This window comes from Miniopterus schreibersii (genome assembly GCF_964146895.1).
Source record: "Miniopterus schreibersii genome assembly, chromosome: 13".
NCBI lineage: Eukaryota > Metazoa > Chordata > Mammalia > Chiroptera > Miniopteridae > Miniopterus > Miniopterus schreibersii.
This window is the reverse complement of record NC_138113.1, coordinates 61311403-61328632: the sequence shown is the minus strand read 5'-3', so window position 1 is coordinate 61328632 and position 17230 is coordinate 61311403. Positions and strand designations below refer to the sequence as shown.

Sequence of the window (17230 nt, the reverse complement as noted above, 5' to 3'; positions counted from 1 at the left end):
TGGGGGATTTTAGAAAAAAATATGACCAAACAAAAAATAAAAAACATCTGGACCAAAGAATTTCCATAAACAAAAATGAAATAAAAGCAAGTAACACTGAAGGGTTTTTGGACTGGTTTTCATGTGTGATATAAAGAACCCCTGCACGTCAGTGAGTTATACGACAACGCCTTAATAACGGACAGTAGGGATGAAAAGCCGCCCTTAAAGGCAGATGAACACTAAGCTTATAAAAATATGTTAATTTGCCATTAATTGAAGAAATGCAGGTGAAATCGTGAGCAGGATTTTCTCCCTCTCTGAGCTGGCGCTGACTGGCGCGGGGCGCGGGGCGGGCAGGCACTGTGCCCTGCGGGCGGTGCGGGGCCGCAGTCCCGTTCGGGAGAGGGCTTGGCTTTTCAGCTGTATCTCCTTTAACTGAATTCTACTTCGGGATTTTTATTCAAAGTAGTACTTCAGGGAATGTACAGTGTTGATGTACAGGAATGTGCATTGAAATAGTGACCATAGTAATGAAAAATCAGGAACAAGTCGTGTTTAGCAGTAGGAAGATAATTAGTCATATTATACCTGTATTGTGGAAGACTGCCCGGCCGTGAAAGAGCCTGTTTTGAAAGGCTAACCGCGTGAGCCAGCATTCCCAACACAGTAATAATTACAGACAGTCAATAATAACGCCTCGTTTTAAATTGTATAAGTACACAGAGAAGGTAAGGAATGTTATTGATCGTGGTTATCTCTGGGTGGTAGGTTTAAGGGTGATTTTTCTTTTTCTTTGTGCTTCCTATAATTTAAAATTTTTATTTAATAGCCATTTGTTAATATAAATAGATCACAGAAAAATTAGTGTTATGATTAAAAATATATTGTTTTGCAGGATCCCAGCTGCAGTTGATATGCAATGTCACTGGCCAGCTCACCGACTATGTCTACTGGAAGTGGAACAAGTCCATGATTGATGATGACCCCGTGCTGGTGGAAGACTATAGACTGTAAGTGCTGAGAGTGGCTATGCAGTAGAGAAGTTTTGGTGTTAAATTGCATGTTATACTTTATACAGCCTTGATGGTTTAACCTAATAGCAGAAGGTACTTGGCAGGTGATAGGTTCTTAACCCTTTGCTGCCCATATTGAGTTTTGCTAAGCTAAACAGGATTTATAACATCTTGTACATTTAAGATACAAATACATGTCATTGTGGTGCAAATTCAGGACCACTTGGAAGGCTTTCTGTTAAATCAGTTGTCTATGTTGCAACATTCCAATGAAGCAATCTTCATGTTATTCCATTTTTTAAGTAGTCTACAAAGGACACATAAAATGGGGTCAAGAATCATGCCCTCCACTGCTGACGTCCCCGGTGGCTTCCTGAAACCTCTCTAGGGATAAACTCCTGATTTCATGCATTACCTTCAAACCCGTTGTCACCTGCCTACTCTACTCTTGTTCCACATCTCCTCTGTGCCCCATGGAGACCAGAATGCATATGTCATGTTTTTCTTCTTGGAAGCTGGTCACTGTTATTCCATTTCTCTACTACTGAGTCTTTTACTGATAGTGGACTTAGTTCTATAACATCTCAGATCAGTGTTGCTAGCAGTCTGGTTATTGGGCCTGTAGGGTTGGTGAGTATCTCTGCTGCAGTTTACGCAACAAAGAAAGAGATAAACCATGCAGATGTATCTTATTTGCTGTTAATACAGTTCACTTAAAACAACTTTATTTGCTCTTTCTCTCTCTTTTGAACAGAGTGGAAAATCCTTCCTCCAAAAAAAGGAATACAATCATCATGATGCTTAATATTTCAGAAGTGAAAAGTAAATTTTATCTATATCCATTTACCTGTGTAGCCAAGAATACATATGGTATAAGTGCAGCATATATCCAATTAATACACCCAGGTACACAACAAAACTGTTTATTGGAAATGTAATTTTGTTTTACCGTGGTAAGATTCTGTGACCTTGAGGTTTGCAATGCTGTTTCCCCTGCCCAGAATGCTCTTGGATTCCTGTCAGCCTGGATAACGTCCTTCCTTTTTCACTTCTTGGCTGAACTATTTCCTCTGCCAGGGAGCTTTTCTGTCCTGCTCTCTGCCAAAGCAGATGAGGTCAAGGCCTCTGTTATGTGCTTCCATAGCACTGTATATCCCTGCTACAGTATATTTATCATACTTAGTTGTCTTTACTTGACTGTAAATTTTGTGGTGCTGCAGACCATTCATCTTACTAATTATTCTACTTCCAGAACTAGTAGCTATTTAAGTCTGGTCATGGTACATACCTAATGAATATTTTTAGGTGAATGATGGATTCTCAGGGAAGTCTAAATATCCACTTTCCCGAGAGAAGACCAGAAGTTATTGATTTTCATAAGTTGTATAATCTTAGGACACAGTATTGGGAGTATTTGTGAAATACTTTAAGATTATCTGTAATTAAATTAAAATAGGGTATTTATGAATGTGTACATGAAAGAATCTAAATGGACGAACTATTAGAATTAATAAATGAATTTAGCAAGATAACTAGTCTATATTACACATATATATGTAGTATTTCTATGTATGTCTATAAATACCAACAACAAAGCAGTAGAAATTAAAAGATAACATTTACAGTAGCATCAAAAATTATCAAAGACATAGAAATAATCTAGCAAGAGCTGTTCAAGACCTCTGTAATACAAACTAAAACAAACAGACATTATTGAGGTAAACTGGAGAAGACCTCAATAGATGGATATACAATGTTCATGGATTGAAAGAATCAATACCATAAAGATGTTAGTTGTCCCCAAGTGAACATATAGATTCAAAACCATTCCACTCAGAATCTCAGCACTGTTTGTGCAAGTATGGGTGTGTGTGTGTGGGGGGGGGGGTGTTGTTGTGGGCAGGCTTATTGTAAAAGTCATATGGAAATATAAAGAGCCAAGAATAGTCAAGATGGCCTTGAATAAAAATGACAAGTCTGGAAGATTTATACTATAGATACTATGATCTTTATGGAGCTACAGTTGTGAAGACTGTAAGCATAAACAGTCCATTGAGCCAATTGGCTATTGGTCTGGAAAATGATATATCTTGATTTCTACATCATACCCAAATCAATTGCAGATGGATCAAAGACCTAAATTGCAAACATAAAATAAGAGAGCCTTTAGATTCTCTTTTCTTGATGCCTACGTGTCCCCTGACATTTTCAAGTCCCCTTTTTCTCCCATCTTCTTTTCTACCCCTTCTCCTTACCTCCCCTTCACCTTCCTCCCCTGCTCCCTCTGTAATCGGCCATTGGATGAATGATTAGCCAGTGAAGCCTGGAGAACGTGGAAGTGTGAAACATTCTGTGTGGCATCCGTAGCCCCTTTTTTCTTTCCCTAGCCTTCACCTTTTCCCACCCTACTCTTCCACCTCTAGGAACTTCTGCTGGCTTTTGAGTGACTTTGACTGATTATACTATGGAGTGCTCTAGCCTATGGTCTTTGTTATTTTTCTGAGAGATTGTATATTATACTACTTTGGTGGAAACTTAGTACAGTGCACTGTAGTTTTTTTTTTTACATAGTATCCATTCTAGATGGCTTTGTACATTACTATCCATTATTGATAATGAAGGGTTAATACTCTCTGAGGTTTGGGACTGCAGGCCAGTCCTAAATATGGTTTCTCTGGGATGATGATGTTTAATTTGTTATGCACAAATTTTTAATTCTTTTGGTTCTAATAAATTTTCCCTCTCTTTTCTGCTACAGTCCCCAATTTCCAGAAGCACATGATTGGTATATTTGTCATGTTAACAGTAGTCATTACGGGCTCTGTTCTCATCTATAAAGTCTTCAAGGTTGACATAGTACTTTGGTACAGGGATTCTTGCTATGATTTTCTCCCGAAAAAAGGTACAATTTTGTATTCTATGTAGTACTTTCTTGTCGAAGAGGGGATAGTTAAGAGATATAGAAGATAAGTAAGAGGGTTTTTACTTAAATTTTAGAATGAAATGTGACATATATACTAATAGTAGTTATTCTTATATATAATTATAGTTTTGTAACTAAACAGACTGAAAAGCATTGTTTTCCAAGTTACTGCATTAGTGTTCGTAACGGTGGGATAAACAGCATTTAGAGTGTTTGTTTATAAGTCCAGTTATTTGAAGCCTCTGGTGAGGACCTGTCTGGTGATGGCCAGAATGCAGGTCGCCCAAAATTTGCCATCAAATCAAAGAAAGTACTCAATTCATGCATCAGGGAAGCACTGTCTCTTTTGTTTAAACCCTGGGAAAACTGAGTCCTGCCGTAGAATCTAAAGGGAGAATGGTAGAGTGCAGCCCTGTGGTGTTCAGGGAGGAAGGTAAGAGTTGGGAGGTAGCTCCCACACAGAGAGGCAAAGAGCTCTGCACTTGAGTCATCCGTCAAATACTGTAAGAGCAACTTGGCAGTAAAACAGGGTGAATGGCGACTTGTAAGAGTAGAGCACTTAACAAAGGCGTGCTGTGGTTGGTATCGCAGCTTCATTCATGCCATCGTGTGAAAAGAATTAACAATTCATTCAGAAATGCATGTTTGCAATATTGACTTTAGCAAACCTCTTATTTTTCCTTGTGGTTCTAAAATATCACATTTTCCCTTTAGCCTCAGATGGAAAGACCTATGATGCATACATACTATATCCAAAGACCCTTGGGGAAGGGTCCACCTCTAACTCAGCTATTTTCGTGTTTAAAGTCTTGCCCGAGGTCTTAGAAAAGCAGTGTGGATATAAGCTGTTCATTTATGGAAGGGATGACTACCCTGGGGAAGGTATGGACATACAGGGAAAGTGCAAATCTTGTTTGAGACTAATTTAATTATTACTTTGATTGGGTTAAGTTGGGTTTCATCTTTCTAGAAGAATGGCATAGGCTTACATATTTGACAATTTTAAGACCTTCTTCAGTGGTGCTTAATGATGATTTTCGCATTATTTAATGCAAAGTATATATTTTTCTCATATTTTGTTGAAGAACAACAATTAACTAAGTTGTATTTCATTTTGGAAAACTTAATGACTAGTTAGGTCTGAAAATTGCTTTACAACCAATACAATAAAATAGGAGAGGTCTAACAGCAGATTTTAACATTTCTACTGGAAGTGTGCTGAGTCCTAAGTGACATGTTCAGCTTTTGTGGGTCAGCTTTTTGAGCTGGTCTCTGAAGTGGGAACCTCCTTTAATCTTGAGCAAGGCAAGAAAAAGGAGTGTTGGGGGCCGGGGTGGGAGAGGGAGCTTCTGGGCTCTGGTTCTGGAGAGAATGATTATAAACAGGCACTTTACTTTGTGTTTCTCAGATGTTGTTGAGGTCACTAATGAAAACATAAAGCAAAGCAGAAGACTGATTATCATTTTGGTCCGAGAGGCGTCAGGCTTTGGCTGGCTTAGCAGTTCTTCTGAAGAGCAGCTGGTGATGCACAACGCTCTCATTCAGGGTGGGATGAAAGTCGTCCTGCTGGAGCTGGAGAGGATCCCCGATGAGGAGAAGATGCCAGAATCCATCAAGTTCATCAAGCGGAAGCACGGGGCCATCCGCTGGTCCGGGGACTTCACGGAGGAGAGGTCCCAGTCGGCGTCGACGAGGTTCTGGAAGAAGGTCCGCTACCACATGCCCGCCCAGCAGCAGCCCGCTTCGTCCAAGCCCCACCCGCTGTTCCCGGCCGCCAGGCCGGATTCCAAGGAGAAGCTGCAGAGGGAGATCCCCGTGCCCCTCGGGTAGCGGGAGCAGCTCGCCAGGACGCCCTCGGGTGACTCCTGTCCTACGGTGCTGCGGGCTGGGCTGGGCCTCCGAGACTGGCACAGCCACAGAGTGCACCTGCACAGTCCCTTATCCCCAAGGTCACCTGGAATCAGGCTGGTAAGGGAACAGGACGTGGTGACAATAGCAGGCCTGGGCAATTCAAAGCGAGGCGTTGGGGGTCCTTTAAAAAAGCAGCAGATGCCCTCTGAATGTTTGAACTGTTCAGGAAAGGCACTGGGAGAGCAAATGAAAAGAAAGAACATTCAGAAAATATAAATAATCCAGAGACAGTTGTACGGAGTCATTTACTGTCCAAGGCTGAGGCTGGGGCCCAGACTGGGGACTCCGGGACCCTCGAGTGGCCAGCGACGTCCGAAGGCTGGTGCTGCTCAGGAAAAGCAGAAGCACCGGAGAGCCACCACCTGCCCTGCATTTTTCATCCACAACCAGCAGCAGTTTCCAAAGACTGAGTTTCCTTCTGTAGGCCTTTAAAACTGTCGTTTCAATGAGCAAAGGGATTCTCCAGGATCCTAAGGATTTGAAATAACCTTCGCTTTCTGCTGGAGAGAGAATTTCAAAAGCAAAGGTATCAGAGAATCGATCTCCTCTCAACATGTCCCCCCGGAGTCGCCATTCTGTCCCCCCACCTTCTGCGTTTCACTGGGCTCATTACTTCTTTGGAAGGACAACTTCCAAGTCACTTCCTCCCTCCACGGGGTCACACATGGCCCAGAGATTAACCGTCCTTCGTAAAGCACTGCCCTCCTCTCGCCCGCTCTTGCTGCAGCGCCTCCCTCCCTGGGCTCTCCGGGGTCAGGAGCCAAAGCCCAGGTCCTCCGTTAGCATGTCACTGGTGCTCCCGACCCCCAGTCTGTCCAGCCAGCCACCGCCTCTGTCCTGCTACGTGAATTCCTAGGTCGGCCCCTGTGCCTTCGAGCCTGCCCAGGGCCCCTCCGTCCCTGCCTCCAGCCTGCCTCCTGTGGCCGGAACGCCTTCTGGGCTTTTCCCACGCTGACCAGAACTCACCACTTACTCCAACTCTGTTGTCCCAGAAGGCTGGTGGCACCCGCAGCTGGCTGGCACTGGGCGCGAAGCCCTGCTCCCCCGGGGACAGGTGCAGGGCTCTCGTCCGCAGTGCCTCCACCAGTGATCTGCACGTGAGACGTAGGTCTGTGTAGTTGTTCATTTACAAATGTCCACAGATTGCCTTCTTTCGTGTTTGTGGCCACCTTGATTCGGTAGAGAGCCAGCGACCTGCTGTGAGGCGATGACTCAGTGCTGGGCTGGCACCTCCCTGCTGGCTTCCCAGACAGTGCTCTGAAGATTTTATCTCAGGTCCACGTATGTCCCTTCCGCGCCTACCCTGCCTTTTGTGGGGAGAAATGACAGTTTTCTAGGATGGTGGCTGACTTTAGGCATGTGTCTAATTAAGGAACCAAATTCCAAACTTTTAAAGTAGGCATTTACAAAAATTATGTTAGATTTTATGAACAGATTTCTGCCTTCATATATTCTTCCCCAAAAGGTAAATGCCTCTTGGTAAATTAAAAATGAGAGCAAGTTGGGTTTTTCTGATATAGAAAAATATTTTTATAAACTTGATAGTAGTCCTCAGGATAATTAGAGAAAAACACATGGAAACCTCAAAGCCTTGTTTGTGTTGCCTGAAGTCTTGTGAACACAGACAGGCCTGGGTTTTGTATTTTTAATATTTAATATTATAGGTGAACACAGACTTTTATTTGGTACTTTTGTCCTCAAAAGTTGTCAGAAGTAGAGAGAACAGAGTTTAAGACCACCTCTTCCCACCCGTTTCCTCTTGGGTCCAGTCTGACAGCCGTGGGCAGTGGCGCTGTTTTGGAGCCGCTGTTTTTAAAGAAAGTGCCTCGTTTTTATCCGCAGCCCAGGAGACTAGCCAGGAATCTGGGGGGAGGAGGCCCTGTCATCTCCCCAAAGTCTGGTCAGATGCTTTACATCACGCTGGGCAGTCTTAGTCGGTCACCCGTGAAATATATTTATTTGCATGTGAAGCTCTAAGAAAGCCAATTCTGAGACTGAGCGTTAGCGGCAGAATTGGCCAGAAACTGAGGAGGTGGGAGAACCACCAGGATTTAGGGACAAGAATCACGGGACATGCCTGGGCCGAGGGGGGCTCCGGTAGGAAAGTGGGGTGTCACTGCTGCTCCCACTCTCGGGGAGGATTCCAGAGGAAGGAGCGACACTCCTAGTTCCCTGGCAACTTCCTTTGTCTTATTGTTTTCCCTAAAAGCCTCTTCTAAGCCCTTCCTTTCAGGACTTCCCCATTAATTAGGTTTAACTGCATTTTCGATGGTGTTTTTGTCCTCGTGAGCATTTGAGGGAAGTGTGCAGGCGCTGAGGGCCCCTTGCAGGCCACCGGTGCGCTGAGGGCCCCTTGCAGGCCATTGGTGCTGGCTCAGCACAAACTATTTCTCATTCTTCTGACTCTCATTTCCAATCAAAGGAAAGGTATTGAGCCAATTTTTTAAAGGACTTTTTTGATAAGTTATATATGTAATGGTTAATGATGAAGAGCTTTTTACAAACTTGTGTGTATAATTCTGCAGCAGATACCAAATATTTTTATATAATAAAAACACCAATTCATGTACAGCATGTATCCTGATCAGTGGACTGCACTTGTTTTCTAATAAAATTATCAAAAGCTGGCCTGGGTGTTCTCATGAAGCCTTCTTTGCCCGCCCTCTCCTGGCCTGACCCGCAGAGCCCGGGGCTGCTGTGGGGAGAGGACACCTGCCGGGGAGGTCAGGCCGGCGGCCGAGCCGTGAGCCCTGCCTCCCGTGTTTGGCCTCAGCCGTGCTCCGTTTGCTTGCTTCTAACTGGATTATAACGTATGTGTTATTATTATTATTAACCCTCTGCCTGTCCAGCAAATAAGGACATTTGCATAGACTTCGACATTTTACAAAGGTTTCTAATTTCCTCCTTGGGCCCAGGGGTAAGCACAGCTGGCAACCTTGGTGTGAGGAACGGGCGCCCAGAGCACCAGCTGCGCTCGGGGCCTCCACCCACCCCGGCGGGTCCAGCGAGCAGGCGGCGCGGGGCCCACGCTCCGCTGGGAGTCAGAACCGACGCTGCTCCAGCCCGGCTTCCTGGCCGGCAGAGTGGGAAACGTCTAATTCACAGCCTCGCGTAAGGGCCAAAAGGATGAAACGGTGACAAACGGCCTAGCGCACTGCAGTCCCCGGAAAGCGGTGGCGCTCGGAGTAGCAACCCCATGAAGAAACTTGGTTATCTCCAGTCACCGCAGTCTGCAGACAGAATGGGTAGGAGGAGATGCAACCAGGAGAGGCCGTGGGCCCCAGCGCAGGGAGCAGAGCAGTCCCCACGCTGCGGGCAAGGTAGAAGCGGCCGACGGGCTGTGCGGCCCGAGGCTGCGAGCTCTGCCCCTCCGCCCAGGGCCCCTCCGTCCCGACCTTCACTGACCTCGGCCAGCCCCCAGCTTACAGGATGTTTAATGGTCTAAATAAAAGCAGAGAGATTTAACGCATTCCTGAGAGATTTTTCAATAAAAATTAAAAGCCTGAGAACATGAAAATGTGAGAAGCAGCTCTTCAGGAAGCTCACCTCTCAGAGTTTCTCGCTGGGACAATTCAGAGAGCTCTGCACTGTAGTATTTTGGTTATTTTACCAGCGAATGTATTTTTTAACAAACAAAAATCAGTACTCGCAGCCATTTAAAAGTCCTGTTTTTGTCGTGAGGGCTTTTATTCCCCTTTTTGCCAGACATCTTTTTCTCAGAATAGCTTTTATTTTTTTTGTTGTCGTCTTTGGAATAATTTCTCCAACTGGTGCCAATGGGTGGGAAGAGGCCTGAGTATAAATTCAGGCACCGTCACAGTTCTGAACTGGAGCAAAGCACTTGGCTATTCTGAACCTCAGTTTTCCAACCTGTAACATAGGACTTCATGTGTCTTAAGGCTTTATATGTGACAAAGCCCCTGTATAGTAACTAAGGTAGAATCTCAAAACTAGATGTTTTTTTAAATTTTTTTCATTTTTATTTTTAATTTTTGTTTAAAATATCACAGATGTCCCTTTTTCTCCCCAATGACCCGTTCCACCCCGCCCCATCCCTTCCCCAGTCTCCCTCCCCACCATAGTCCTTGGGTTGTGCATATGTGCATATAAATCCTTTGGTTACTCTCTCCCCCTCCACCCACCCGCCCTCCTCCATCCCTCTGACATTCGCCAGTCTGATCTGTGCTTCCATGTCACTGAATCTAGTAAGCAGCTGTAAAGAAGAAGGATCTCGTGCCCTTTGGGACAGCATAGATGGACCCGGAGAACATTATGCTGAGTGAAATAAGCCAGGCAGAGAAAGACAAACACATGATCTTGCTTATATGTGGAATCTAAAGAACTTAATAAACTGATGAACAGAAAAGATATGTTTTCTTAATGTTAGCTCTTGGTCAGTAGAGATAAAACAAAAAAATTCATTTATCCAAAAATGTATATTTTTCAAAATCTAGGGTTTTGGGTGTGGAGGGAGAGTAGGGCATATAATCTTGGTGTTAACTGTAAAAATGATAGCTTTTACTTAATATAATTTTAGCAAGTCAAATCTGTCTTGGTATTTTTGACGTAGTGGGTTTCCCAAATATTAACTGAAGTATAATCATTACACAATTATAAAATCAGAGATTTCCTCAAGCTAATTTGTCAGAAGACAATCTTATCACTTTTTAAAAAATATATATATCTTTATTGATTTCAGAGAGAGGAAAGGAGAGGGAGAGAGAGATAGAAACATCAATGATGAGAGAGTCATTGATCGGCTGCCTCCTGCTGGGGATTGAGCCCACAACCTGGGCATGTGCCCTGACCGGGAATCGAACCCTGATCCCCTGGACCCTAGGTCGATGCTCAGCCGCTGAGCCATGCCCGGCCGGGAAATCTCACTTTTGAGGCCAGAATCTGTGAGTGGTGAATGTGGCCTGTGGAGGCTGCAGAGAGGGTGGCAGGCAGGAAGACACCCTTCTGGGCTCTGAAGGGGAAAATTGTCTCCTTTTTACTAAAAACGCACAAATGAATCATGATGGCAAAAAGAAGTAACATACAAAAAATAGATTTCACTTGAAACATGTACGTGGGGAGATGGGTGGGAAGGAACTTTTTTGTGTGCAATAATATTTGTATTATAACCAAAATATGAAGGTGTGTGTGAGATATTTAGGGAGAGCAAGAGTTACAGGAAACAGATGATGCTATTTGAAATGAACATTAACCTTTCATATAAAAACATGCCCATCTTAATACACGTTGCTCAGATTTCCTGCAGGAAAGTCGTGGCTGATTCGAAGACATCAGTCCTGTATGTACACCTTGACCCTAAGCACAAACATGTACACAGCAGTTCCTAACGTTTATAGCAATTATACCGTGGGGATCTACTCACGGGATCCTGTTGGCTTCTCTTGCACTGTGCTCAACCCGCTGGGAGATTAATTTACTCAAAAAGAAAGTCAACGAAGCTTGTTTTCCTTAGAACATTTGACCTGGAAGTGACCCCAAGCGTCACCTAGTTCATGCTCCAAGTCAGGGACAGGCTACATTGGCACCGCTCACAGTGCCATTAGTTTTCTTTCCTTAAACACATCCTGAGAACGAGACCCTCAGGCTCCTTCAGTGAGAGGGTGTTGCAAGTTCAGCAGCCCTGAGGGAACCCACTTCTGCTTCTGCCTGTGCCCAGTCTGGCCACCGCTCTTTTCTCTCCTCAGCCATCCTACACTGCTTATACCCTCTGCTTCTGAAACAGTCTAGAGTCTCCACCTTCATGGCTGTGGATGGTAGCCGTCTGTCGAGCACTTCTTATTGTCACATGATACTCCACAGTCCTGCCTTCTACACTAGACTCAATTGCCTCTGAATTCTTACTGGGCCGCAACTCTGCCCTCAAATCCCAAAATGTAGGGGAATATTTTGGCTCTCAAGTTTACTTTTGGGTTGTTTAAAAAGTGCCTACCAGCCTGGCTGGAGTGGCTTAGCAGTTGAGCATCGACCTAGGATCCAGGAGATCGTGGTTCGATTCCTGGTCAGGGCACATGCCTGGGTTGCGGGCTCGATCCCCAGTGAGGGGCATGCAGGAGGCAGCCATCTCTCATCACTGATGTTTCTATCTTTCCCTCTCCCTTCCTCTCTCTGAAATCAATAAAGCACATATATATATTTTACAAAGTGCCTACCAGGTGCCTAACATTATACTAGACAGTGAGAAAATAAAGTAAGAGAAACAAATCTAGCCATAGAGAGTAGTGTGAAGAGAAGGTGGTTCTTGGATGGGAGAACATCAGGAATGAAGAAAGTTGACTTAAGAGGCACTATTTTGCAGGGGAACTGGGAAGGAGTATAAGGCTAGAGTGGTGGCTGTCAGGAAGCTGGTATAGTAATCCCTCTGTGAGCTGATTGCATTAGAAACATTTTTCTTTTTTTCTTTTATATGTCTTTATTGATTCCAGAGAGAGGATAATTTTGCTGGGTAGAATATTCTTGGTTGGTGATTTGTATCTCAATATTTTGAATGTATCATTCTACTCTGTCTCCTGTAAAGTTTCTGCTAAGAAATCTGGGAAAAGCCTGATGGTGTTTCCTTTGTAGTTGCTGTCTCCCCCCTCCACCTCCCCACAACCCCAGCTGCTTTAAGAATCCTTTTTCTATCATTGCCTTTTGACAGTTTTAATACAACATATCTTGGAGAAGGTGTTTTTGGGTTGAGATAATGAAGTGTTCTGTTGGCTTCTCGAACTTGTGTGTCCATTTGCTTACCCAGGTTTGGGAAGTTTTCACTTGTTACTTCTTCGAATAGGCCCTCTGTTCCCTTCTCCCTCACTTCTCCTGCTGGGATGCTCGTTATCTTTATGTTGCCCTTCCCAATGGAGTCAGATAGCTCTCCCGGATTCTTTCACTTTTGAAAACGTCTCAGCTTGCTCTCCCCGTCCACATGAGTCAATCCAGATTTCTATCTTTGAGCTCACAAATTCTGTCTTTTATATGATCTGCTTCATCTCATTTATTGAGTTCTACAGCTTCAAAATTTCTGTTTAGTTCTTTCTTAGAGTTTCGGTATCTTGGTAAAGTACTCCTCTTCCTTAATTTTATTCCTGAGCTCGTTAAACCACCTTTCTGAATTTCGCGTATCCTGTTGAGTTTCTTTATTATTGCTATTTTGAATTCTCGATCATTTATATCACAGTCTTCCATGGCTCTGAGTTTGGTTTCTGGAAAATTGTCATTTTCTTCTTGTGATACTGTGTTACCTTGTTTGTTCATAGTGTGTTGCTCCTCTGCCAGGGTGTTTGAAGTAGTGAAACACTTTTCTTATTTAGGTACCTTTTTTTTTTTAAATTTTATTTTTGTTTAAAATATTACAGATGTCCCTTTGTCTCCCCAATGACCCATTCCACCCTGTCCCCTCCCCCTCCCCAGTCCCTCTCCATGCCATTGTCCATGTCCTTGGGTTGTGCATATACGAATATAAAGTCTTAGGTTACTCTCTCTCCCTCCACCCACACGCCCTCCTCCATCCCTCTGACATTCATCAGACTGATCTGTGCTTCTGTGTCATTGAATCTATTCTGTTCATCAGTTTATTAAGTTCTTTACATTCCACATATAAGCTAGATCATGTGATGTTTGTCTTTTTCTGCCTGGCTTGTTTCACTTAGCATAATTTTCTCCAGCTCCATCCATACTGTCCCAAAGGGTACGAAATCCTTCTTCTTTACAGCTGCGTAGTATTCCATGGTGTAAATGTCCCACAGCTTTTTTATCCACTCACCTACTGATGGGCACTTGGGCTGTTTCTAGATCTTAGCTATTGTAAACTGCGCTGCTATAGACATAGGAGTGCATATATTCTTTCTGATTGGTGTTTCAGGATTCTTAGGATATATTCCCAGAAGTGGGATCACTGCGTGAAAAGGCAGCTCCATTTTTAAGTTTTTGAGGAACCTCCATACTGTTTTCCACAATGGCTGCACCAGTCTGCATTCCCACCAGCAGTATGCTGTGGATCCCCTTTCTCCACACCCTCGCCAGCAGGAGTCGTTTGTTGATTTGTTGATGGCAGCCATTCTCACAGGTGTGAAGTGATACTTCATTGTGGTTTTAATTTGCATCTCTGAGGATTAGTGACACTGAACATTTTCTCATGTGTCTCCTGGCCATTTGTATGTCCTCTTTGGAGAAGTGTCTATTCAGGTCCTTTGTCCATTTCTTAATTGGGTTGTTTGTCTTCCTCTTGCTGAGTACTATGAGTTCTTTGTATACTTTGGAAATTAGCCCCTTAGCAGATACATCCTTGTTTTTAACAATTCAGCAGATTGATAAAGGTCTTTTTGTTTGTTTCCCAGTAGGTGGTGCTATAGTGCAACTTTTTGTTTTCTCCTACCCCTGTGCTGCTTGCTTCTCTGAGGTTCCTGGATGCCTGGGTGACCAGGATGATAGGTATGTCTGGGTTGTCTTGGTCTTAGGGCACCAGCACTATAGTGGAAGGCGGATGTGGCAGGTGTGTGTGTGGAGGACCTGGGTTTGCATGTCTGCCATGCTTTTGCCTGGTTTCCTATGACCACAGGTGGCATCTCTGCCACTGCTACCAGGCTCTCTGGTGATGTGAGCACCACCGCAGTCAAAGGAAGGAGCCAGGTTTTTGTCTGCTGACACTTCTCTGCCCTCGGCACCATTCGCTGGGCTGTGGTGTGGGGGCTGCACACCAACTCCTTTTCTATCATGTTCCCTGGGGCTGCAGCTGAGCCAAGGTAACTGGGGATACAGCCTTCATCTCTGTCCTGCCCCCTGTTCTGCCCCCACTATATGTGCCAAAACACCCACTTTAGATATACTGATGTGTGGATCTTTCAGGTGACTGAGTGTGCTGAGCAGAGGAAACTTTGTTGGGTTAAAAATGTCCAACTAGTTGTAGATTGAAGGGGAGATACAGAAGGGTCATCTCACTTCCCATGATGGCACTAATGTCATTCTACCTATTCTATTGTTGATGGCAACTTGGGTAAATCCCAGTTTTTTAATATTATGAACACTACTGCCAGGAATACTCTAGCAAAGGTCTTTTTTGTGAGTATGTGTATGCATTTCTATTTGGTGTAGCCCTCAAGGTGGGTTTGCTGAGTTAGCTCTAGTAGGTAACCCACACAGTTTTCCTAAGCATTGTATGAGTGACAGCTTCAGGGGTTCTACAATCCCTGCCATGCTTGGTATTGTCAGTCTTTGTAACCAGCCATTTTAGTGGGGTTTTAATGGTCAACATGATATTTTTAAAAGGTAAATTAGATTATATCTCTTTTATGCTTTAAATGGTCTAACCGTTTTTAGTGTTGCCTGGAATGAAATCCAACCTTCTTGTTATCGCCCACCGGCTCGACTTCCTCCTGCCTCGGTGGCTTTATTTACTCGACACTCCTGCTTACTCGCTGTGTTCTACTGGCTTCATTGCTGTTACTTTGAATTTTCCAAACTTTCTTCTTTCAGAGACTTTTTTGCTGCTTCTACGAGGAGACGTCTTTCCCTGGTGTCTACCTGATGGGCTCTTGATCACCCTCGGGCCTCAGCTACACTGTCACGCTGTGGTGAAGCCTCCCCGACATCCGCTCCATCATGTCATCACATTTTATGCCTTTCGTGGTTCTCACGAACCTGAAATCATCTCTTTAAATTTTCTTACTCAGTGTCCCGCCTGCACCTTCCGCTCCCCACTCCACAGGCTGCACACTAGACTGTAAGCTCTGAGAGGCTGTGTCCGCCACGGCTTGGTTTCTGGCACGCAGAATGCAGCCCGGGACATAGCAGGAAGGGTGAATGAATGAACTGACGAGTGGGAGGTGAGGGAGAGATTAGATCTCAACCTCAGGAAACCAAATGCTTTTCGCACCACCCTTCTGTCGCTCCTGCTGCTGCTGCTTCCATCTCTAAAGTTCATTCAGTTCAGCAACAAAAGTATCCTATGGAGCGTCTGCTATGTACTCTCAAGTGTCTCAGGAAAAATGTAAGGATGTTAGAGCCTTAAAGGTGTAAAGATCTTGGTAGAGCCCCAACCTCCTACCCCAGCCTAATAGTTGTTGGTGAAACATTTGATCAGGACATGTAAACATATTTCTTCTTCATTCTCACTGTAAACTTTCTCTTCAGGGTTGGGAAATCAGCCGATATTTAGTTAGAACAAATAAAAGTTACTATGCATTATACAGAATATACATTTGTGTATGTAATTTTTAATAGAAATCTTTGCCCCGCTACTCTTCTGAATACATATCTCATCCTGGCTTAAGGATCAAACAGCTTGAAGGTAAAATTCAACAAATCTGAGCTCAGTAAGGCCTCCTTAACACAGGTGGTCACTTCACACCTGTCTCAGGAGGAGGTAATGAATCTGTAGAAGAAGTTGCTTCACTTTACAATAAACATAATCCAACTGAGAGAGTTCATTACCCATTGCTTGTGACTAATAGCATAAGCTTCTAAGGACATTCCCATCACACAAATATATGCAATCGGAAAGACTGTGACAGGAGGAGTTGGTGGGAAGATGATAAAGGATTCTGAGTTCATCGAGGATCTATTAACTTCAGATACTCTGCTAAGGAAGTTTTACAAATGTCACCTCTGAAAAGTGGGTCTAATCACCTCTGTCTTGCAAATAAGAGGTGCTGCTGGGCTTGAGTTCCTGTCAGGGAGAGGTCAAGGAGGCATATTTGTGCCTCCCTTTGAAGGCAACCACATGGGACATCAGAGGTAGAATTTACTGAGTTCTCTACAAATTAATGAGAGGAAGGCAAACGGAGCAGGTAAAAGGGCAAACATATGAGAGGGATTTCATACAGAGAACACAGGAGTGGCCAAAGACGTCCCCCTGAACAGTAAATAGGGGAATGCAAAATAAAATCAGAAGAAAGCTTTTACGTCATTGGACTGACAAGGCTAGCAACATGTAAAAGTGTGATATCACCAAATTTTGGCAGGCACATGAGCGTGAAACCCTTACCCTCTAAAGGACACGTGGAGAAAATTTGGGATTTTCTAATATAATTGAAGATGCGCTTACCCAATGATCCTGCAACTTCACTCACTAGCCAATTCCTCACAAACCCACACAGAGGACATTGCAAAAACCTGCACCACAGCACTACTTTTAAGAGCAACAGATAAATTTGAAACACATGTCCAAAGGAGATGGGTGCATGAATGTGGTGTATTTATGCAGTGGGGTACTGCACCGTGGTGACCTCGAGTGAACGGGTGCTACACTTCTCAAAGTGTTAGAATCTCCCAGATATTATGTTGAGTGAGAAAAAGCCAGTTATACAAGTGTAGAGTATAATTACATGAAGACTAAAAAATCCTACACAAGAATACTTTATATTGTTTAAAGCGCACACACATACATACCAGGATACGAAGCACGAAA

General features: G+C 43.9%; 1 protein-coding gene across 4 annotated transcripts in view; it reads left to right on the top strand.

Annotated features, from left to right (window-relative positions):
• Positions 1-8457, top strand: part of IL1R1 (interleukin 1 receptor type 1) — a 77660-nt gene extending 69203 nt beyond the window's left edge. For all 4 annotated transcript variants that reach the window (XM_081155833.1, XM_081155836.1, XM_081155834.1 and 1 more), the window contains exons 8-12: positions 878-992; positions 1750-1901; positions 3754-3897; positions 4633-4800; positions 5327-8457. In XM_081155833.1, coding sequence (XP_081011959.1) covers positions 878-992; positions 1750-1901; positions 3754-3897; positions 4633-4800; positions 5327-5748 — 1001 coding nt within the window. In that variant the 3' untranslated portion in view covers positions 5749-8457. The remainder of the gene's footprint in view (positions 1-877; positions 993-1749; positions 1902-3753; positions 3898-4632; positions 4801-5326) is intronic.
• Positions 8458-17230: the final 8773 nt, after the last annotated feature.